This window comes from Peromyscus eremicus, chromosome 1 (genome assembly GCF_949786415.1).
Source record: "Peromyscus eremicus chromosome 1, PerEre_H2_v1, whole genome shotgun sequence".
Lineage (NCBI taxonomy): Eukaryota > Metazoa > Chordata > Mammalia > Rodentia > Cricetidae > Peromyscus > Peromyscus eremicus.
Genome location: NC_081416.1, coordinates 25,764,667 through 25,789,663, shown reverse-complemented (window position 1 = coordinate 25,789,663; position 24,997 = coordinate 25,764,667). Strand labels below are relative to the sequence as shown.

The 24,997-nt window shown below is 43.9% G+C and overlaps 1 protein-coding gene across 1 annotated transcript; it reads right to left on the bottom strand.

Annotated features, from left to right (window-relative positions):
• Positions 1-8,652: 8,652 nt before the first annotated feature.
• Positions 8,653-13,547, bottom strand: Ppp1r3c (protein phosphatase 1 regulatory subunit 3C). Its single transcript, XM_059247113.1, has 2 exons — positions 13,435-13,547; positions 8,653-11,271 (listed from the first exon to the last, which is right to left on the bottom strand). Exons 1-2 carry the CDS (start codon positions 13,446-13,448, stop codon positions 10,332-10,334), a joined length of 954 nt encoding a protein of 317 aa, XP_059103096.1. The 5' UTR covers positions 13,449-13,547; the 3' UTR covers positions 8,653-10,331.
• Between the last annotated feature and the right edge of the window lie 11,450 nt (positions 13,548-24,997).

The following is a 24,997-nucleotide window of genomic DNA, read 5'->3' as shown; positions in this document are numbered from 1 at the left end:
TCACTTTCTTCCTAGTGCTGGGATTAATGGCGTGTGTGCTTCCCAAATACTGGTAGCAAAGGCATGAGATCTCAAGTGCTGGGATTAAAGGCGTGTGACTCCCAAATGCTAGGATTAAAGGCGTGTGCCACCACTGCCTGGCCTCTATGTTTAATCTAGTGGCTGGCTCTCTCCTCTGATCCTCAGGCAAGCTTCATTTGATAAACAATGTATCACCACATGTTGTAGATTAATCCTCTATCAGATGTACAGATAGATTTCCTCCCATTCTGTAGTCTGTCTCTTCACTCCATTGTTTCTTTTGTTATGTGGAAGGTTTTTAATTTCATGTTTGCTGATGGCTGGCATCACTTCCTGAATAACTGGAGTTCTATTCAGAAAGTCTGCCTAGACCTGTTTCTCTACTTTTCCCTCTAATGGTTCTAGAACCTCAACTCTTACATTATTTATCTTGTCCTTTAGTTCAATCAGCTGTTCTGAACATTTACATTTAAGGTATTTATGTACTTATTTGGTGTGTGTGTGTCCATGTGTGTATGCGCGCATGTATTGTTCCTTTCAGCTGACCAGACTTTTTAAAAATTACAGCAAACTTCATGGCAGCTAGATGGCTCCACAGGTTGCACTATCCACTGACCTCAGGCTCAGGGCTATCACACTCCATACTGAGGCCTGTTCCCGGGTGTCCAGGGCAAGCTGTCTTTCCCTATACACTTCAACACCTACATCAATCCTTGTCAGTGTCTGGCCCTTACACTGTCTACAGCTGTCTCCCATCATCCCATCTAGAGACTATCTCTCATCCTGGGGCTTGGGCAGTTGAATCCAAGCTCCCTGACATGTGGTTGTCCCCTGCTAACATATCCCAGGGGTAGTTAAGTTTTAGACAACAGGTTTCCTTTCAAGATGGTCCCCAGCCATAGCCCTCTGAACTGGGAATTCTTCGCTGTTGATCCATGTCACCAGAGAAGTCGCTTTCTCAGCAAGACCCACAAACAGATCTGTGGTTTAATTTGAGCTATGGGCTCAATAATGAGAGCTATGGGCTGTGCAGAATGCATTCATTATAACTTCAGCTTTATTTATGACGATCTTTGCCATTCTTTGCTGTGATTTATTATTTCCTCTAATACAGCAAAACTTAAAGGAATTACTGATAGGTATACTGGGATGGCTCAATTATCCTGAATAAAGTGATCAAATAGATTTTTCTTGTAATTCTTGGCTTGAGGGTTTCAGAATATAAAGAATATGTATCCAGGTATCATGGTGCACACCCTAGCACTTGATAGGTGGAGAGAAAACAATCCAGAGAGAAGAGTAACCATTGGTTACATAGCAAGTCAGAGCCAGCAGCGGCCACAGAAGACCCTGTCTCAAACAAACAAAGACAAATGTGAATGGAGATCACAAATTCATGGGACGACCCAGTTATGGTAATAAACTTTAGGAGAGCTTTGTGTTTTGTTTTTTCCATATTTGTAGAGCTAATGTTGAGACAGGCATCTTTCCTAGTTTGGATTTCATGTAAAAGGGATGATGTTCTTTTTCTTAGCACAATAATGGCCTCCAATCCTTTGTCTTCTGACTCTAGGGTTTCAGAATATAAAGAATATGTATCCAGGTATCATAGTGCACACCCTAGCACTTGATAGGTGGAGAGAAAACATAGAGTAAACACAGCTGTCTGAAAGTATGTTGGTGGGCCAGTGAGATGGCTCAGTGGGTAAAGGCCCTTGCCTTCAAGCCTAAGAACCTGAGTTCCATCCATTACTTAGGGATGGGCACGTGAATTGAAGACAAGTGGCGGCTTCAGTACACATTTACTTCCCTAGAAGCCTGTGTGTCGTCTTTACTCACGAGGGCAGAGAAGGCCCTACTTTCAAGCCACTCTTTCAGCTCAGCTCAGCATTTCCTTTAAAATATAGATATATAACTTAAAAGTATTTTATCAACCATTTCAAGTGTTTTCTCTTGGGCAGATTTTGCAGAGGATAACAGAATTTCTACTTGATTTTGTGTTTTCAAACCCTTAAGCCATCACATGGTCATCATCATGACATTACTTTGGCCATGCCATCAAACACACTCTAGATACTAGAATAATCTGCAAAGTGTTTCCCGAGAAAAAAGGTGAGATAACTGTCCTGGCTAGGATCCTAGTCATCCTTCAACTTTTACCACAGTCAGTCATGCTTATGACCCTTTCCTTAGATTTCTAGAAGAAATTCACATGGGAGGAGTGTCTTGGTTTTCTGTTGCTGTGATAAAACACCATGACCAAAAGTAACTTGAGGAGGACAGGGTTTGACTTACATATCCCAGGTCGTAGTCCATTGAGGAAAGCCAAGACGGGAACTGAAGCAGAGACCAGGCTTGCTGGCTTGCTCAGTCTGCTGTCATTATACACCCCAGGACCACTTACCCAGGCATGGCGCCCACAATGAGCTGAGCCCTCCCACACCAATCATTAATAAAGAAAACGCCCACAGGCTTGCCTGCAGGCCAGTCTGCTAGAGGCGATTCTCGGCTGAGGTTCCTTCTTCCAAGACGACTCTAACTTGTGTCACGTTGACCAAAAAAACTAAGCAGTGCAAATGAGACATGAACTAAATAAACAAGTTATTTCAGTGAAGCTGTGATGAGTAAGACTGTTACAGTTAGTCATCGTGAACTAATGTCCCTAGTGAGACTACCTAGAACAGCCTAGAAAACACTGTGCTAGTTAGCTCTTTTGTTACTTTGACAAATACTAGGGGAAAAAAAAAAACTTGAGGAACAGTTTATTTTGGTTCCATTTCAATGGTCTCAACCTGAAGTCTGCAGATCATCCTGGTTTGTGCCTGAGGGAAGTCAAAAGTGTCATGAGGACAGGAGCAGGTGCAGAGGCTTATGCACTGAGACTCTTCACCCTACGTGACTCAATCAGACCCACCCAGAGGAAGGAGCTGGAGATAAGCACCCAGTGACCACCTTCTTCCAGCTAGGCCTCATCTAAAGTTTCTACTCCCTCCCAGACAGTACACCCGCCAGAGACCAAGCCTCCAACACAGGAGCCTTTGCAGGAATGTTTCCCATTTAAGCCACGACAAACACCCATGCAAGTCATTTCCAAACATTGCAGTTTCTGAAGCTGTTCAGAGTGTTGAGGAAATCTCCTCTGGAGCTTCCCTCTCCAAACCCCACCTTCAGAAAGCCTGCCAAAGGTCAGCTCCTCCCCTAGGGGCTGCTCAAGACCATGCATATAGCGTGTTTAAGACTTGGTCGCTAGACCTGTCGTGTGATTTTTCTCTCCTGCCTTTCCAAGAGTCACCCAGGAGTTGCTTTGCTCTGTTTATTAAACCTGGTCTTATTAATTTGATTTCATTGGCTTATTACATCAGTGGCAGCAAAGGATACCCAATGACCAGGGGCCCAATACTTACCAACTTGGTTCCAAAACCCAGGACTAGTAGTTGCTACCAAGAAACACAGAACACATAAACTTGGGCATTCAATACCAGTCAAAAACAAGCATACTGTGGCCACATTTCCATCCATACACACAAAGTAGATGGGACTTTTTAACAGGAAGACAAACAAGACTGTAAACCATGTCAGATGAAGCAGCCCACCGTGGGCAGGTAGAATTTTAGCATGGTGCGGAAGGACACAGAGCAGAGTGAACAGAAGAACGAGACATTTAAGCATTTCAGGTTGGGAGAGCAGTCAGGAACGGAGAGAACGGATCTGATGGGGGCATAAGAGGCAGGCAGCGGTGAGCAGGGACCTGAGGCAGGCAGCGTGGAGACAGAGTCAGAGAGAAAGGGGGCAAGAGTGGAAGGCTGGCTTGTAAATCTGGATGAGGTGTATGGTGCGAAATAACCCCAATTTGGATAAATTGCATAGAAGGCACCCCAAGGGTGTCTAAGGATTGAACTTGGACCCGGAAGTATCAATTCCCAAGCTGTTAACCAGAGACGGGAGACGATGGCGGGGCATCCCCCAAGATAGTCTGGGGCCAAAACGGTAGGGGGTGGGTGTTAATATTTTGATCTGCCCCTTGAAATCCTACCCCTTGGTGCCACCCTGCGTCCTGACGTAAAAGTCTCATTCTAAGGAAAAACTCCTCTCCTTCCCCTCTCTTTCTTCCACTCTTCCTCCTATGAGGTGTGCACCCTCAACCTCCGCCCCCTTTCACAATGGCGTGTGGAGACGGCCTGTGCCCACTCAGTTCCATGGCCCATAGCCTTCGTTACAACGGTCCATGGCTATCTTGTGCCGTTCATTAGTCCTCGCTGTCTCTCTGGGATGCTGGAGGTCAGATTCATCTCATTTCGCGCGCTGGTACCAAGTGTCTTTCAGGCTCATAGCCCTTTGCCGCATGTCTCTGAAGGCATTGAAGCTCGACCTACCAAGATTTCGTGGTTAGGCTATACTGACTCAAAGCTGTTTTCACCTGGGTGTGTTTGCTGCTATGGGGTAAGGGCAAGAAACTGAAGCCCTGGGCTCTGCCTGGGAGAGGGCGATGGTACAGACAGGGCTATGGTTTGCTTCACAGAGCTGAAAAGAGAAGAATTTAAAGATGTCAATATCTTGATGAAGGGCACGCAAATGACTAAATCCAACACTCGCCCTGTTTTCCACTGAACCTTCAACACACCAAAAGCTGCCGGGGAAAAGATGCCAGAGGCTCACTCTCCAGGAGGATGCTGAACTAGAGGAGTTCAGGTAGACTCCCTGTGCCGAGGAAACGCAGATCAGCGCTCAGAACCCTTCAGGAGGGAGAGTAGACACCAATGCTCAACCAAAGAGGATCTGAACTCAGGAATGGAGTAAACCCAAGACCGAGAGCTTTGGCAAGCCTTGACCAGGCCTGAGTCTGTTTGCCAGGAGAGGGTTGGCTGCTGGGCATAATGGCACACCCCTGTGACCCCAGAACGCAGGAAGGAGAGGCCGGAGATAGTAAGTTCCAAGCCAGCCTGGGCTACCTAGAAAGACATGGTCTCAAAAGTGGGGAGGGGAAAGATACTCTCTGAAGACTATACATTAACTAAATTCTGTCTTTCCCTCTATTTTCTTGAAAAAGAAGATGTATGTTACAGAATTAAGCCCACAAGAGATTTCGGGCATAGAATGAATTGATTAGTTTTAGTACTGACTTATATATGTCACCTATTATTGGCCCAATAATTTGTTAAGCACTCTATCTGTAACTCATCTTATCCTCACACTCTATGGAGTAGCAGTTAAGTTGTTAACATTCCCAATTTAAAGATGGGAACACTGAGACTTGGAAATACCCAGTCTTTGGTGAATGTCTTACCACACAAGTAGTAGAACAAATTTAAATCCGGTCCTGTTACCCCCAGGTCTCAGTCTCTCTGTGTGTCCCCATTCCCTCTTTCTCTCCCTGCCTCCCTCTTTTCCACACTAGCATCAAAACTGTGTTTCCTACCGCTTTGCCCGGGCTGTGTGTTTGGTGTGTGTGTGTGTTTTACCTTACCCATGGTTTCTGCTTTTCTGTGTTTTATGGTTTTCTGTGTGGGCATGGATGTGTCTCTGCCTGTGCATGTGCTTTTCATGCTTTGTCTTTCGGTTGTTTTGTTTGTTGTTGTCTTTTTCTGTTGGTTTTTTGTTGTTGTTCTATTCTGTTTTGTCTTTTATTGATTTTTTTTTTCCTAAAAAGAGAGAGAAGGAAGGCTTGGAGTTGGATGGGTGGAGAAGTAGGGAGGAACTGGGAGGAGATGAAGGAGGGGAAATTGTGATCAGAATATACTGAATGAAAATAACTATTTTCAATATAAAAGAAGACTCATAAATTTAGAAAGCGATGGAATCCTTCCTTTAGTAAATTAAACTTCTTTTTTTTTTTCAGAACAGAATAGTGTGAAAATTTTTTATTTCAAGCAAGTTTTAATCTCTGGGCCTCCATTTTATCACCTATGTGGAAAGAAAAGAAAAGAAAAAGAAAACAACCATGAAGGAGCCAGGCGTGGTAGCTCGTACCTGCAATCTCAGCATTTAGAAGGAGGAAGATCGGGTGTTCAGTGTTATTCTTGGCTACATAGTGAGTTTGAAGACAGCCTGGGCTACATGTGATCCTGTCTCAAAAATAAAAGCAAACAAGAATGCTAGAAAGTTTCTCTGCGCCATTAGTCACCTTGCTCTTCAAAATTGGGGGAGTTAAACATTCACCAAGCTTAAAAGAAGCCATTCCTCCATGTTAAATCTCGTGTGTGTGTGTGTGTGTGTGTGTGTGTGTGTGTGTGTGTGTGTGTGTGACTGCATGTCACAGGGTCCAGAAGAGAGTGTCAGAGCCCCTGGAACGAAAGCTACAGGCAGTTGTGAGTCAATCAACATGGGTGGTGCTTGGGAATTGAACTCGGGTCTTCTGCAAGATTAGCTCCTAACTACTGAGTCATCTAACCAGCCCCTTGTGTTAATCCTAAAGACAGCATTGTTTCTCCTAACAGGCAGAACTCCTAACAGAATGTGAAATGGGAACAATTATGTTCCTCAGGAGCACCCTTCTCTTTGACTAGGTCTTCCTCAGGCAGCCCTTGAAGGTGCCAACACCAAGTGGAGCTGACACAGCCAGGTCAGAAGAGCTGCCAGAATAACGCCTGCCTAGAAACAGCGCCTTTCGGCTCCCCGGCTCTTAAGACATAGGGTCTCATGGGAGACTCCAAGAAATGTCAAGAGCAGGAAGGAACATGAGGCCAAAAGCCACTGACCAGCCTGGCACAGGTTGGGCTGGTCATTCCCCCTCTCTCAATCTTATTTTCTTCTTTTGTAAAGTTTACATTTGAGTCTCACGGTTTTCAAACCTCAATTTGTGTTTTGTCCATCTCTTGGAAGAGAATGTTCCTCACACAATCATTACCATGAATAGATCCAGAAGGGACAAAACACTGACCACAGCCTTCAGAGACCGGCCAACAGTGTACCGGAATACAGCCATGGGTAGAGGCTTTTGCCAAACTCTCAATGCTTGCCCTATTAAGGGCAGCTTGCCCTATCTAAAGGGGGTAGCTGCTATTCAGCTCCACACAGTTGTTGCCAGGAGGACAGAGCCGGCAGTTTTTAAAGAAAAAAATGGCATCTGTGTGTTCTATGTGTCTGTTCTTTATTATGCCTTGACAATAAATTTTTATTAAAATATTCTGTGTCACGTGTGCTGGCAAACACTTGTAATCCCAGCACTCAGGAGACAGAAGCAGACAGAGTGCTTCAAGTTTGAGTCTATCTTGGTCTACGTAGAGAATTTCAGACCACCCAAGGCTATAAGTCAGTCCCTGTCAAAAATAACAAAACAAAAAAACCTGTGTACCAAATAAAACACATCTGTGGTCAGACTTATGATTTATAGCCCCCAATACAGACAGAGGATGCTACGTTATCAAAGTTTATTCCTTATAATGCAGCACCTCAAGTAGGCTAGTCATTGATTACCCCTTCCACTGAAGATATTGTCTAAATGGAGACCCACAACTTGACAATGTGCCGAGAGTGGGAGACTTTGGAGCACTCCATCCTAAATAAGATGTCTTTATCAAAGCCCTTCCCTCAGGGCTCAGGGAACTCTGCAGAAGAGGAGGCAGAAAGATTGTAAGAGCCGGACGGGATGGAGGACACCAAGGAAGCAGGTCTTCCAGACACCACAGGGCTAATGCATACATGAACTCCCTACGGTGGCACACACAAGGCCTGCACAGGTTCAAGCCAGATGGGTCCCAGCACTGAGAGAGAGTAGACATGGGCTCCCACTCCCCCTGGCAAAGGAAAACTCAGTTTTCTCCACTGAAGTGTCAGCGGGTACATAAACTTCAGGGTAGGCTCCACTCCTAGGCCAACACAAAACAAACTCAATGGGACTTTTGTAAAACTTTTTGTCTCATTTTGCTTTGCTTGGCCATTTTTTTTTTTGTCTCATTGGTCTTTTGCTTGTTTATTTTGATTTCTGTTTTGTGTGGGAGGGGTGTTTCTGTTGTTTGTTTAAAGAGAGAGAGAAAAAACAAAGTTGAATAGGTAGGGAGGTGGGAAGGATCTGGGAGAAATTCAGTGAGAGGGAAAAAACATGATCAAAATATATGTTTTTTTCAATAAGAAAGGTTTTTTTTAAAAAAAAAGATACTGTTGAAGACTTCTATAAAAATTTTAGGCAAACCTGGAAAAACAGCTTAGGTTCATGGACCTGTTGGCTCTCCGTGAAGAGCTGTGCTTCCCCTTCTGCCAAAGACTATAACACTCATGGCCCTTCCTGGGGTTCCCTCTGCAGTTCCAAGTTCTACCCCTCAGAAAGGTACTAGAGCTCAAAAAGTAAGAGCTATTCCCACACTTCCAGCATCATCCCTTCCCCCTTGTAAAAGTGACAGGTAACGTCCAAGGTAAGCCTGACCCAGCAGAGAGCATGTGAGAGAAGAAGTAACCATAGGTAGGAACAGTTATAGCCGCTCAGCTACTGCCTCTGGACCCAAGCCCCAGCCGTCAGGCGGTAGGACCTGGAGTCACTAATGAGACTGAAGCATGTGACCCTCTGCAGGTGGATCGATTTCCCAGTCCAAGCCAGCTAGCTCTGCTTGGTCATTGCTAGGGAAAACATGAGGACTTCAGTTGCTAAGCTTCTGGTTTGACTGGTTATGGTTTGGGGAAAGAAAACAGTCTCCGGTCTTCTACCAAGCACATTTATTCTTAAAGTGAGAGGCTCATGAGGGACAATGTAGATATTTACAGCACAGAACTTATGGATGCTAGCCAAACCTCAAATACGGTCAGAGTGGAGTTATTCCAATAGTGTTTTTCCAGCATGGCAGATCACATATGTTAAAATTCACTGCACTCTCTTAACAGCCCTCAAAGGACATGCACAATAATAACAGCAAACCATCCCAGGACACCTGCCCTCAGGATCTCACAAAGTGGATTTATGTACACACACAAGAGTTCACATTCAAAATGATTCATATCTACTTCTTAAAAAGCATTTTGACTTGAAATTAAAACAGCAAGACAAAAATAGGCATGAGACAGACCGCTACTTTGATTGCGAGGTACTGGATTCTTGCATTGAGACTCTAGTATCAGTCCCCACTTCAAACTTCACATCAAAAAAGTGTGGCAGAAAGATGAGTCACCTTCAATATGAAGGATGTGAGTTGTGTACTCTGACAGCACTCCCGGAAATACACCAGTATTTTAGGAGAACACCAGCGAAACTCATGAGTTCTTAGATGGCCATTCGGGTAACCAGTTTAAACAGCTACAGTGTTCTGGTTTAATCAAGGCACTGAAAGAGCTGTCTTTGACATGATGTGGAGTCTCTACATACTTCTAGCCATTGGTGACAGAATGACTGATGTCAGGCAGCATTCTGTACCAAGAACCCAAGAATGATGCCTTGATCACAAGTCACTTATCAGATTAAGACTGTAACGCTGGATTTGCTCCAACACTCCCCCAAACATGGTTTCTGATAGACTATGTTTAAACTGAAAGGATTTACGTAAAATCTTGGTGTCTTCATCATTTTCTTTGAGACAGGGTCTTGTATAGCCCAGGCTGGCCTCCAACTTTCTATGTGCAAAGGATGAACTTGAATTTCTGATCCTCCTGCCTCCACCCTATCATATGGGATTAGAGGCATGTGTTGTCATCCCCAGTTTTATGGTGCTGGGCCTGGAACCCAAGGGTTTCATGCATGCTAGGCAAGCACCCTACCAACTAAGCTATATCTCTAGCCCTCAAGATCTTGATTCTTCAGAACTACAGTTCATCTTCCCCCAGGACCATCCAACACCCTTTATTTTTCTATGCAAAAATACATAGAATGGAATTCTTTCCCCTCTTTGAGCTATTTCCTCAAGAGAAACCTGTAAAACCCACTTTGAAACACAAGATAACTTCATGTTTCCCACCAATGGTTAAATATCAGGCCCCCTGCTCTCCCTCTGACGTGAGCCTCAGAGACCTCAGCATGTATACTTCACATTCCTCACACCCTTACCACAGCATTCCATCACCATCGACTGCCCTTAAACCTTTCCTTGTCCAAAGTGAAAGCTAGTGAACTGAAAGGGAAATGGGAAATGCACCCCCCCAAAAGGTGTTACTTTTATAAAACTAGTTCCCAGGCTGTTACTTGAGCCTCCAAAACAAGACTGGGTGGCACCACCCTCATAGACCCCCAACACTAAATTCTCAAGTGGCTATATTATCTATAGCCAGGCCCCAAGAGCTCATACCTAAACCTACTGAAGGAAAGTAACTAAGACTTCCTAATATTGAGCAATACAGACCTAGAATTGCATGAGGATTGTGATCAGACAAAGCCAGTCCACAGGCTGTCTAACTCATCGATAGGAGGCCAAGTTATCCATTCTCCCCCAGCTCTGCCACTCTGGGAAGAGGCCACTAGCAAGCCTCGGACTGCCAAAGACTGTGGGTTCTAACTCAGTCTTAGGCGGCGCCTGTTGGAATGCACAGTCTTGGGGTGCCATCTGTGTCTGCACCCCATCGGGTTTCCACTGCACATGGACAATTCTATAATTCTGCCCCTCGTTGTTGTCCCAGAAGACCCTCCCATTAGCGTGGTAAGAAATGCAAAACTCAATTTTCTCCTCGGTTGGAATGACGCGGGGTAAGTCGATGGCAAAGGAGAAGGTGTCGCTGTCTGAGCTGCTGTAGACATTCTTCATGTACACACAGTCCACATCTGTATAGGTCTTCCAGGTGTCAAAGGTGATCCGGACCTGAACCTTCTTCTCAAAGCTGACATTTTTCACTTTGACTGTCCCGGTCACTGTCCGCTCTTGCAGAGAGCAGTTCTCTAGGCAGACCAAGTTCTTCTGAAAGCGGTCCCGGAAACTCAAGTAATCAGATGAAGGCTGGGGGAAGTCAAAAACCAGATTTTTCTCCTCGTGAAGTTTTAAGCTGGAGGAGATATCGTTAAGGTCCAAGAGATCAAACTGCAGGTCCCACGCAGGGTCTTCTGGGAGGTCAGAGAAGACGTGGATAGCAGTGAGCGACAGCCCCTTGGAGTCGGCAAACACGACCCGCTTCTTGGCTTGGTCGTGCGGGGCCTTCCATTCATTCTGTGATTTGGCTTCCTGCTTGACATTGAGACACGGTTTCAAAGGCTTCAATTTGTTCACAAAATTTCTTCGTTGAAAGTCATTGTAAGGACCCAGGAAACTCTTCAGGGGTGGAGAATGAGCCAAGCAAATCCTCATGGCCACATCCATTGGCATGACTGAACTTGTCAAAGGACGGGGGTCCAGCACATGGATCATTCTGGAATGGAAAAGCAAGAGGGGTGATCACCAAGAGCTGGAGCAGGCTGGCCCTGGTCCCACATGTAAATGCACTAGTTACAGCAAGGGCAGGAATGGGGAGGTGTAAACACATGAGGATGAGGAGAACGCTCGGGTGATTAGATCTGAAGTCTAGCTCTGTGCTTGGCAGGCTACCAGACCATGTGTAAACCGCCTGAAACACTCAGAGTGGTTCACTTTCCCCATCTGAGAAATAAGAGTGTTGGATCCAATGATGTCTGACACAGCTCTGAGGAATATCTGCTGTGTTCTGGATCAGTGGTTCTTAAACCTATCAGGTCAACATGACCTAAGGGGTTTCTTTCCTTTAGGGAAAATAAAAATCAGATTCCTGGGACTTAGAACCACTACAGTGGAGCCTCATGGCGTGGTACCAACAAGGTGAAAATGTACTGAAAGGTCCCTCAAAGAGTCTATTGACCAGACAGGTTCTTCCATAATCATAGTCCCAGACAGACTCCCTTGCTCCTTCTGGCTGCTATGTCTTATTTTGGCTCTTAAATCGGTTTTACTTCTCTGGAGAAGCAATCCACTTGAAAAGAGATAAATGAAGCAACTTTTTAAATGTCATGTAGTTCTTAGGTGAAGTCAGAATGACTTTTGCATTTCACCAAGTTCATACGAATTTTTCACAAATGACCAACTGCAACACCAGCAACATCTCGTGTACTAAAGGGAAAAACTTTAACAGCCTACATCTCATACAGAAAGATACCCATGGTAAGTCTACGTGTAAATGGAAAAGCTGGCTGCCAAGATAACAGATATACTCATTCTGTCCAATAATAACCACTTCATTATATCTCTGTCTTGTAACCTGCTGTATACATTATATATACAAAATAACATGTATTTTTAAAAATTGATAACCTGAGAATTGAACCATTTTAAAAGACATAGTAGGTATATGAATTTATAAATCCTGAAAAACTTTACAAGAAAAAAGACTAAAATGTTAATTATCTTTGCATGACAGAATTACACAATCTACTGGTTTTGTGCTTCTTTGGTGTTTTCTATTGTTTGGGCAAGTGGTATCTACAAGTGGAAAGACAAAAACAATATTTAATATAAAACCAAGAATCGTCCATCAAGATTTTTTTCTGGCCTTTCCTTTTCTCTCACACTATGCTGACACCCTTATGAAATTAGGATTTTCCGATTTCAATCCTATAGATGAGAGACACATGAAATATAGTAGGTGCCATTTTTCAGTCTGACTTTAATTATTTATTCTTTAACAGTTTATACATGTATATAACATATTTTGATCATATATAGAGAGAAAGAGTCTGGCTTGAACGTTCTTCACGGCCGCGCTAAGCACAGTACACTGGCAAATGGGTATCATCACAAAGTGGACAGTAAAGAATGTATACAGAACTCACTTTAACAGCTCTAGGAGTTTTTCTGACAGGATTACTTTCAGCAGACAAAAGCTCAAACTGTATTTGTCTAACAACCGTTAACAGGCAGGATTTGATGAGGGAGAATTCTTGGACTAAGTCACAACTGGAGACGCAACCAAATTTCATGGGATGTTCTTGGTTGCCTGGTCGGTTGAGCTGTTATTCGTTGTTTTTATTTTTATTTTTTGTTGGGCTGTTATTTGTTTTTTCACTTCTGCATTTATAGAAAATTTTAGTATCGGCCTTTTGGAATTCTAAGTCCCGGCCAAGAGTTAAAAATGGTAGTTTGCTCAAACTCTGAGACTGAGTTTTCTATGACAAACCAAGATAAGGCAAATGGGAGGAACGAATGAATGCAAAACTGTCCCGTAACTTTTGCCACAGCCTAAATACCTCGCCAGCAATGTCAGGGTGCAAACTAAGCTGCCCTCAAGTACTTGGGTCTTTGAGCTCAAAGGCAACAGTCACTTCAGCAAGGGAATCCCAGCTCTAGCTGATTCACGCTAAGGCAGTTTCTGCTTTAGGAGGCTGACTCCCAAAAAAGCGCTAAGAAGTACAACTCAATTCCAGCGCTTCCACGCCTCCGGGGCGATTCAACTCAGCCATCAACCTGGCAGTCTTCATCTGCAGAGAAGACAAAACCACAGACGCCCCCAACATCCCAGCAGCTGCGGGTTCCCCTCCGTTAGGAAGCAGAGTTGCACTGGACCTACCTGGTGCAGCTCATTGGACCGAGAGGCAGCGGCGACCGCGACAGCCGCACCCAGCTCAGCTTCGCACCCAGCACCTAGAGGATGCAGCGCCGCGGTCCAGCCCGCCGACTGACCGCCCGGGGCCGGGACGCAGTTTATCAGAGCCCGACCACGTGAGCTGGTCCCCTCAGGCCAATCAGCGGCCGATAGCCGGACCAACCAGCGCGCAGCCAGGGCGCGAGCCCTTGTCCCCGGAACGTGATCACCGCGGGGCTGGATGTGCCCGGAGCGTGCTGGAAGGCGGGCGCGGTGTCGGGGAGCCCTGGGCCAGCGGGACCCAACCGCGTTCCCGGAACCCCGCGCGCGTCACGTAGCGCACGGCCGCAGACTCTCAGCTGGCCTCTCCCTGCCTGTGCGAGCCTGGAGGGGTCTTCTGTGTTATGCATGGGTCTGTGCAGAGTTGAATCTGAGCTCAGAAAGTTGTGTCTCCACCCGGTGTCTGTGTGCTTCTTGCTTTGTGTGTCCAGGCACCTTGGCCCACGCAAAAAAGAAGTTGGCTGGCTTTTCTTCTCCACGAATACAGCCACTCAAAATAGGCAGGGGATGTTAGGAGTTACCATTTTCTCTTAACAAATGTAAAGAAAACTCTCTGTGATCTCTTCCCTCTGAAGACAGGCAGGAAGCCAGCCTGGACAGCCTAGTGAGACTGCCTCTGATACAAGCAAGCAGACACTTTGTATGCTGATCTCTTCAGTTTTCTCCTTGGAAGAGAAAACTATAGGCCAACAGGAAGTTACTGTCCTTGCTCATTGCCATCAGATGCAGCAGGCAGCGCAAACCCCTGGCTGGGGTTTCCATAGGGAGTGAGGTAAAAATCACAGTACATGTCATGACCCTCCCAAGCCAGCTGCTTTCACCGAGGTTTCCTTATTTTATTTTTGAGCTTGAGGGACCAAATCAGTTGTAGAATTAAAAACTATAAAAATAGATTTGTTAGTCAAGTATAAATTGTTTTTCTTCTTTTGTTTTTCTGAGATTTTAATATAATTTCATCATTTCCCCCTTCCCTCTCCTCCCTCCAAATACTCCTGTATATCCCTCCTTGTTCTCTTTCAAATTCATAGCCTCCGTTTTGTTAATTGTTCTTATATGCATATATGTACAAGTTATTTTTATAAAGCCCCATGACCTAGCTCTGGTTGGTTATCCAGCAGCCAATTAGAATGTGCAAATTTTTTCTGTGTCATTTAACTGTCAAACACTAGAATTGTTACAATGGAGTTAGAGAGTGAAGAACAAAACTCCATGCTGCTGGGCTGGCGACTGCTCAGTGGTTAGAACGCTTTGCTGCTCTTTCAGAGGATCAGAGGTCAGTTTCCAACACCCCGTCAGGTGGCTCACACCCCCCTGTCATTCCAGCTCTAGGAGAATCTATGCCGTCTTCTGGCTTCTGCTGGACCTGCACACATGCACATACAAACACAGAGACACACAAAAGTAAGTAAAAACAAATCTTTTCTTTTTTAAGAAATTCATACTGAACATCACAGAGGAAAATACTTAATGACTATGCTTTTAAAAATATTTCCTTTTATTTTAGACACGAGTGTTTTTGCCTGTATGTATGTCTGTATGCATACCACATGTATACGGTGCCTTCAGAGGTCAGAAGTGGGCATTGGATTCCCTGGCACTGGAGTTACTGATGGTTGTAAGCCACGATGCAGGTGCTGGGAACCAAACCCTGGTCTTCCACAAGAGCAGCAAGTGCTCTTAACCACTGGACCATCTCTCTAGACCTTGAGCTTTATTTCTGAAATCAACTATCTAACTAATGGCACATCTTGTTGCCCTCTCAAGTCAACCCGAACCATCTGAAAGACAATGTTTGGGGTTTGGTCCTCACCTGAATCCAGGCAAGATCTAGCCCCCGTTTCCTGGTGTACAGTATAGAGATGATAAATTTGTTCTGAGGAATAAATGAAATTGTGCATCTCAGCACCATACCCAGTTCATGTGTTCAACCCATATTAGATCTCAAGTGAGTGCTTGACTCTTCCGTGCTTGTTTCTACTCTCCCCTTCAGCGAAGTCAGTACCTGAGGGAAACAGTGATCATGGCTGCTGCTCATTGCTGTGGAATAATCCTCTTGTACGATGTAAAGATTTGTCACTCAAATTGGTTTAATAAAACACTGATTGGCCAGTAGCCAGGCAGGAAGTATAGGCAGGGCTTCCAAACTAAGAATGCTGGGAAGAGGAAGGGTGGGGTCAGAAAGTTGCCAGCCAGATGCAGAGGAAACAAGATGAGAACGCTGTACTGAGAAAAGGTACCAAGCCACGTGGCTAAACATAGGTAAGAACTGTGGATTAATTTAAGAGCTAGTTAGTAATAAGCCTGAGCCACCAGCTAAGCATTTATAATTTATATTAAGCCTCCAAGTCAATTATTTGGGAAGCAGCTGCTGGGTATTTGGGAGTTGCTGGTAGGACAGAAACTTCCATTTTCAGCTCATTGAGCCTTACCATGTGTCAAACACAATTCTGTTGCATTGTGTCATCTATTTAATACTTACAGCATCCTGGGTGGCATTGCCTGTCACAAAAGTCATCTTTGAGAAAAGAAACCAATGAGGAGATCCATAAACCTGCCCAGGACCTTCCAAGTAAAGCTGGGATCAGAACCTGTGTGATGCAAGATTGGTAAGTACCACCTGCCCCATTCTGTCTTCTTTTATTCACTCATCAGTTAGGACAGATATAGGAGGGGCCTTGTGTATTGTTGGCATCAAACTCTTTATATTTCACAGTTGAGAAATCTAAATCCTGAGAAGCTGAGCTGCTTGCCAAGGGCTGGTTAGGTCAGAGCCCAAACTAGAATCTTGGGCAGGCTTTTTCTCTACACAAACCATATGTTGAGGTAAAGAGTGAATACTACCAGCTAAAGCTGTGGAACAGCACACAATAAGAAAAATGTGTTATGACTCTCCTTAGGAGGGAACAGTGTGCATGAATAGGAACTAGAATATTTGCTCTACTGAAACAGTAGTGCTTATTTGGGGATGATGACAGTACAAGTCATAAAATGTTTTTGTTTTGCTTCTCTGTAGCTTTTGGATTTTTTTTTCTTTTTACAATAAACACAGTAGACTTCTGTAATTAAGAAATAAATTTGAGAAGATTTTCAAACTCTCAGATTCAAGTAATGTGGAGAGTCTCCATGCTGGGTGCCAAAAGCCATGTTGGAAGGTTTTTAGTGTCCTTCACTGGTTTCCTCCCACTGTCCCTATGAAGTTCTGTTAACTCTGCTTTCTCTCCTGCCCCCTGGTGTTGATTAGTGCTGTCAAAGCAACTTTCTGTTTCCACTTCAAGAGAAATTTTTAGGGAAAACAGTACTTTTTCTTTCTGAAGAGAAGTCAGTGTGGCCTGTAAGCTTGATGATTCAGGCTCCTGGCTAATTTTTACTGCCTTTCATTACAGCACTAGAGAGACCGGAAGGGAGTCAGTGTTTTTTAGTTGGGTATTACGTCAACGAAGATGGCTCAAACCGGGAGTTATAAAGAATTTTATTATTTGTGGGCTTTCTCCAAGTGTGGTTTGGCGGCATTCAAACACTGCTTTGTGTTGCTCATCCTCACACAATAAATCCATCGACTGGGTCTCTGTGATCGGTGTGGCGTGTCCAGCTCCATGCTAGGAGTTACCAGGAGTCATAAGCCCTTTGACCTTGAGAATATTCCAGACTTTATTAGATTTTAAACTCAAAAGGCAGCCCAGGAATGAGGGGCCACTGACTGTGAGTTACACAGTGGGGCTGTCCAAGCATTTGCTCAATATATCGTCAGAAAGCTGAGCTGCCTTTGTGGGAAACTCACCCTGGGGTCCCCCGTTACCAACTCATTTTCTTTTTCTTCTTTCTTCGTGTGTGTGTGTGTGTGTGTGTGTGTGTGTGTGTTGTGTGATGTGTATGTGTGTGTACATATTCATGTTTGTGCGTATGTATGTAAAATGTACGTGTGTATGTAAATGTTGAATGTCTTCTTCAGTCCCCACCACCGCCTTATTTTTTGAAACAGGATCTCTTCCTAAACCTGGAGCTCCCTGACAGCCAACAAGCCCCAAAGACATAGCACACTATAACCCCAAACCCCTGTACTCAACCAATCATCTCTCAGTTTCCCAAGTAGCTAAGACTATAGACACATACCACCAACAAAATAACATGGTTTTTTTTTTTAGTCTCCTGGATAATCTTGAACAAAAATTAGACATCTGAGTGCTACAAAATGAGATGAGAAATGGGTAAAATACAATCTGACTCTGGGGAGGGGGCATTCACTCATCTTGATGGTGCAATCTCCAGATTGCTGTGGTGTCTCTGTCTTCACTGAAGGATGAAGGTGAATAAAAGTGTTGAGCTATAAAGAATCTAAGGGATAACAATTGCATCATGCTGAAGGACATTTTAAGAGACTTTTAAATGTCATTACTTATTTATGAGTGTGTGTGTGTGTGTGTGTGTGTGTGTGTGTGTGCGTGCACGTGCCGTGGCACATGAGTGGAGGTCAGAGGACACCCTGCAGGAGTAGGTTCTCTCCTTCTGCTATGTGGATTCCAGGGAACAAACTCAGGTCATCAGGCCTGGAGGCAAGTGCTTTTACCCACTGAGCCATCTTGCCAGCCATTTAAAGGCTTGGACATGACTATCCCGGAAGGAGAAAAAGAAGAAAGGCCATGCAAGAAAAGAAACAGAAATTAGCCAAAATGTAACCAAATTCACAGGAAACATCAAAAGAAAAAGCAAAATGAGAACAAATAATATTCTGAAAAATAATAATAATAATAATAATAAGAAGAAGAAGAAGAAGAAGAAGAAGAAGAAGAAGAAGAAGAATTTTAGCTCTATCTGCTTGTACTATAGTTTTACAAAATGAATGTTGGTACATGAAAACAGAGTTATCAGCGAAAGGAAAGAATCAGAAATGGATTACAGATGCTTACAGATCAGAATTTACTATATGCTTCAGGAGGGCATTTCTAACAAGGAGAAAGGGGAATGGATTGTTCAATAAATGGGCAGCTGACCAGCCTTGGAGCGGGGATGAGAAAGATGTGAGCAATAAATCACTTTCATCCTCTGTGGAGAGGATTCTAAAGTGGGTTGATGACATAACAACATGTGTCAATAAGACATGTCAGTAGGAGCTGGTGGCAGTGGTGGTGGTACATGCCTTTAATCCCATCACTTGGGAGGGAGAGGCAGACGGATCTCTGTGAGTTTGAGGCCAGCCTGGTCTACAGAGTGAGATCCAGGACAGGCTCGAAAGCTACACAGAGAAACCTTGTCTCAAAAAAAAAAAAAACATGTCAGTAGGAAATTCCTAGTCTGTTCTGTGTTGCTTTAACAAATTGCCAGATGATGGGTCATATGTAACGTGAAAAGATTTAGCCGGGCAGTGGTGGTACATGCCTTTAATCCCAGCACTCGGGAGGCAGAGGCAGGTGGATCTTTGTGAGTTCAAGGCCAGCCTGGGCTACAGAGTGAGATCCAGGAAAGGTGCAAAGCTACACAGAGAAAACTTGTCTCAAAAAAAAAAAATTTTACTCAGCTCTTAATTCTAGTGGCCAGCAAGCTCAAGTAGCATGGCAAGGGACTCTGGCAAAGGCCCACTGACTGCATCACAACACAGCAGAGGGTGTCTGTGGAGCATACAGAGGCAACAGGTCACACATCAAGAGAGGACAAGAGACAGCCAGCTCTGGCAAGAACTAATCCACTCTTGAGAACCTACTCTGCTTCTAGAGGTCATCTTAGCATCAGTCCTTTCAGAGAGCAGTCACGACCCAATCACCTCCCATCGAGTTTAACCTCTTAAAGGTCCTGACACATTTCAATACCTGACAAACTTCAATGTGAGTGTGACACTGTTGGCCCGGCTCCACCTACCCTGGGCACTGCAATTCTGGTGATTTTGGAGAATTTCTACTTTAGTTCATAACTTTGAGAGAAGGGGAAAAATATTGAATGGTGCTGTGGATATTGCTCTGTATGCTGTGAATGTGTTGCTATGATTTGGTTAATAAATAAAACGCTGATTGGCCAGTAGCCAGGCAGGAAGTATAGTATAGGTGGGATAAGCAGAGAGGAGAATTCTGGAAACAGGGAGGTGTAGTCAGGAGTCGCCAGCCAGACACAGAGGAAGCAAGATGTAAAAGTACCAGTAAGCCACGTGGCAACTTATAGATTAATAGAAATGGGTTAATTTAAGATATAAGAACTAGATAGCAGAAAATTTCTTAATAAAGAAAAATGGAAAAAAAAAGAACTGGATAGCAAGAAGCCTGCCATGGCCATACAATTTATAAGTAACATAAGTCTCTGTGTGTTTACTTGGGTCTGAGCAGCTGCAAGAGCCAGGTGGACACAAGAAAACTCCAGCTACAGAATGGGAGTGAAGTTTGTTTTCTTCAGTGATATAGCTACAGTTAAGTTGTTTGTGGTCTAGTAAATAATCCTCCACCCCTACTCATTCAAGCAATCCTAATTCAATTCAGGTTGTCACACACATACACACCATACACCACACACACACACACACACACACACACACACGTCTGGTCTGGGGATTGTGATTATTTTTATTTAAATGTGTAGTCAAAATTTTTAATTTCCCTCTTTTAAAAAAAAGTTCCAGCTGGATGTGGAAGGCACACACCTTTAATCCCAGCATTTTGGAGGCAGAGGCAGGCAGATCTCTGTGTGTTTGGGGCCAGCTTGGTCTACCTAGCCCATGCTACATAGTGAGACCCTGTCTCAAAAAAAACTAAAAAGAAGAGGAAAAAGTTCCTAGGTGAGGGGCTCACTCAGTCCCCATCAAGAAGCAGATAGGAATTAACACAGCTGGACTATGTGCAGAGAATGAGAGATGTTGGAACACTCAGTCCTAAATGGTATGTCTTCATCAACCCTCTCCCTCAGGGCTCAGGGATCTATGTGGAAAAGGAGACAGAAAGATAGTAATAACCAAAGGGTTGGACAGCACCAAGGAAACCATGTCCTCCAGAAACAACAGGACTGGTACTCATGTGAACTCACAGAGACTGTGGCAGCATGCACAGGGCCTGCAGAGGTTCAAGCCAGATGGGGTCCTGGCACTGAAGGGGTAGGGAATGGACATGGGGCCCCACCCTGTCTTAGTTACTGTTCAATTTCTGTAAGAAGACACCATGACCAAGGCAACTTATAAAAGAAAACATTTAATCGGGGGGCCTGCTTACAGTTTCAGAGGGTGAGTCCACAGTCATCATGGCAGGAAGCATGGCAGCAGACAGGCATGATTCTGGAGCAGTGGCTGAGAACTCACATCTGATCCACAAGTTGCAGATAGAGAATGCAAGACTGAGCCTGACATGGGCTTTTGAAACCTCCAAGCCCACTCCCAGTGACACACTTCCTCCAACAAGGCCACACCTCTTAATCCTTCCCAAACAGTCCACTAACTAGGAACCAGACTTTCAAATATATGAGCCTCATTCACATTCAAACCACCACATACACCCTAACCAAGAAGCTATTTGCAATTGATACCCACTGGCCAAAGGAAAATCAGTTTTCTCCAATGGAGCGTCATTGGGTATAACAACCACACTCCAGGGCAGACCACATGCCCAGGAGTGGTTGGCCAACACAAAAAGAGCTCTATATTTTCTCGTAGGCTTTTTGTTGCTTTTAAGCATTTCTTTTCTTGTCTTATTGGGGTTTTTTGTTTTTATTTTCAATTTTGTGTGAATTTTTGGTTTTTTTGGTTTTGAGAGAGAGGGAAAAAGAGCATACAGTTGGATAGGTAGGGAGGTGGAAAACATGGTCAAAATATATTGAATGAAAAAAATTAAAAATAAGTTGTCTCTTGAGGGGATAGGTAGAGAGGGTGTGGGGGTTAATATGCTCCAAGTACATGATATACTTGAATGAAACTTATTTACAAAACCTATAACCATATTGTTAAAGGTTCAAAATTAGTATTAAAGCAAAGACTGAATCTGCTTGGTACAAGAGAAGCAGCAGTGTATTTCCAGTCCTTCCCCTGAGTCAGACAAGCCTCTCCGTGGTTGCCTGGCTTCCTCGGTGCTGTGTGGGACGATGCTGTCTACATTGTCCTACCTACACTGCTATGACTAGGCAGCTATTCGAACCTCTGGTTTGGTCACACATTTCATTAAGTCTTTATGCCCTGTGACATCAAGTTCTGCTGCTTTGCTTTAAATATGAATATCATATGAGTGCAGCAGCTGTCTGTATAGCAGGCCACTTTATTTACCAGTCTCATATCATCCACTGTACGGGCTTTCTGTTTTATAACCTGATGTCTGGAGTCACCTCTGAACTTTGGCTATAGGAAAGGTTTCAGAGCACCTTCAACAGAAGCAAGCCCACTCACTTGTGAGGTTCTACAACACTTCCTTTAATTATGACAAAACCAACCTCCTCCCCTAAGGAGCTGCCCCCTCAGGCTCACAAATGACTCACATCACCCTACTCCCAAGGCCAAACAGATTTGCTCATAATTACTGGCTCCAAGTGGTGTTCAGAGCTCCATATTCCTCTCTTTGTAACTAGAATTGGGCGTTGTCTCCATAAACCTTGGGGAGAAAAATGTAGATCTAGTCTAGGCCAGAGTCCAGTGTCTGTCAGAGAACTATTTCTGCTTGGCTGCTGCTTGCCTAGGATGTGATGGAAAGTTCCAGCCTGGGAGCCTGGAGAAGGCAATTTTCCAGATACCACAGAGTCAACTAACTAATTGTACTAGGGTTTTAATATTTTGTTTAAAGTGTAGTAAATCTTCTAGAATATCACCCAAAACTTTAAAAACACTACTCACAGCCAAACTTTCTCCAAGAGTTGTTTGTACTCTGTTAGCTAAGTATTGGCTTTTCTAAAAGAGCAATTGTTAAACATTTTGTTTTGTTTTGTTTTTGTTTGTTTTTCTGAGATAAGGTCTCTCTCTATAGCTTTGGCTGTCCTGGAACACACTGTGTAGACCAGGCTAGCCCCGAACTTACAGAAACCCGCCAGCCTTTCTCTCCTATGTATTGGGATTAAAGGTGTGCCCCACCACACCCTGCTGCAACTGTTAAACTTTTAAATCACTTAGTAAAGTTAGGAGTGATTTGACAGCCACCAAAAGAAAAACAAGTGCTTCCAAATGCCCTCTTCCCCAATCCAAACAGGTTACCTCTTGTAGTCAAAAGTGACACTGCTGAGCAAAATGGCATTTGGTCTGGCTTTCCTGTGTGTATTATTGAGTATTTAGAGCTCAAACAATTGGTAGTTGAAAAAGATCTTTATTATGAAAAAGAACAGTAGGAAGACAATTCACAATACTAAGAATAAATTATGTATCCAGCATGCTAGGTTCTTGTACACATCTAATGACATCACCACTCTGTAGGTGGACTTTTCTCTGTGTTCCGGCAGCTGCTCCCAAATAACCACACAGAGACTTACTATCAATGATAAATGCTTGGCCAATAGCTTAGGCTTGTCTCTAACAACAACTTGAATTAACCCATTTCTATTAATCTGTGTGTTCTTTTATCTCATCTATGAACTTCCCATGTTGCTTCTTCTGAGTCTGACTCCCTAGACTCTGCCCTCCTTCTTCCTAGCATCCTCTCTGTTTGGCTCTTCCACTTAACCTCCACCTGTCCAGCTATTGGCCAATCAGCTTTTTTATTAACCAATGACAGTAATATATATTTACACTGTTCAGAGTTTGTTCCACAGCACTGCTAGCTATAATATGATTATAATATAATGTTTATTTTTACTTTATTTTGCCTTATTTATTTATTTATTTAGCTTTTTTAAACAGGTTGAGCCCAGGTTGGCCTAGAATTTGTCATACAGCTGAGAATGACCTCCTGCTGTGAGATGTATTTCTGTATGCTGTGAATATGGGCTGCTCTGAGTGGTTGATAAATAAAGCTGCATTGGCCTATGGCAGAGCAGGATGGATCCAGGCAGAAAAATCCAAGAGAGATAGTGAGAGAAGAAAGGAGAGTGGGGCAGACACTGTGAGCTGCCAGCAGGAGAAGCAAGATGTGAAAATACTGGTAAGCCACGGCCACATGGCAACTCATAGATTAATAGAAATGGGTTAATATTTTTTTGTTTTTTTTTTTCGAGACAGGGTTTCTCTGTGTAGCTTTGCGCCTTTCCTGGAACTCACTTGGTAGTCCAGGCTGGCCTTGAACTCACAGAGATCCTCCTGGCTCTGCCTCCCAAGTGCTGGGATTAAAGGCGTGCACCACCATCGCCCAGCAGAAATGGGTTAATTTAAGATATAAGAGCTAGCTAGCAAGAAGCTTGAGCCATAGGCCATGGCCATCCAGTTCGTAATTAATATAAGCCTCTGTATGTTTATTTGGGTCTGAGCGGCTGCAGGACTGGGCGGGACACAGAAAAACTTCCAACTACAACCTCCTGTCTTCTGCTTTCAAGTGCTGGGATTACAGGCATGCACCACCCTGCCAAGCTATGATGCTCATTTCAAATTAAATGGTATTAGTCTTGGGTATTTACCCAAAAACCTCTAAGCCAACATATCACAGAGACGTTTGCACATCCATGTTTGCCGCTGCACTATTCACGAACAGTGCAGGAAATGAGTGGAACTGGAGATCCTACGTTAAGTGAAACAAGCCAGGCTCAGAAAGACAAAAAGTACCTATTTCTCCTCAGATGTGGAACCTGAATTTTAAATTATATACATGTATCCATATACATGTATTTATGTACATACATTTATGGGTCATGACACTAGAAAGGGGATCCTGAGAATTGGGGAGTAGACCTTAAGGGAGGTGGGAATTAGAGAGGGCAATGGGATCCATAACAGGAGAGCAGAAGGGGATACTCACTAGAAGAAAGGGAAACAGCTGGAAGTGGGTGGTGGGGAAAGAGGGGGGAGGGGAGAGAGAGTGAAAATGAAATATAATGACACCTATGTACAAAGATGTCGTGATTGTGAGAAACAATGACCCTCACTTCATAATAAGAGTCCCATTGAAGCAGTTAATTTCATGACCTTGCAGAGTAGGGGGTCAGCCCAGCAAGGCAGGCACAGCTAACTGTGCACAGGGAATGGATTTTAAACCCTAAGCATACAAATCCCTTCCTCTTTTCTCATTTCAGGAAAGTACAAGCTTACACTTCATCTTCATCATATCTTCCCCCCCCCCCCTTACATGCATCTTTTTCTCAACAGAAATGTGTGTGGGTTCATCTCTGTCAGACACCTGACCTTTTAGGCAAGCTTGGCCATTAGTAACATTAGTAATTCTCTACTCTCAACTTCATGCTTGTGAGTAGGATTTTGAGTAGGGTGACAGCCACACCAGCAGGCTTTAGCAAGGGTCTAGTATTTCCTATTCATTTGTAACCCAGCCTAAGCTGTCTCAAGGTACCTTTGAAAATGGACTAACAGATTTTATTCCCGACAATAATGAAATGCATTATTTTGATGGTAACTAAAAGCTAATTTAAAAGAGAAATAAGTCAGACTGAGCAAAAGAAAGTAATAAAA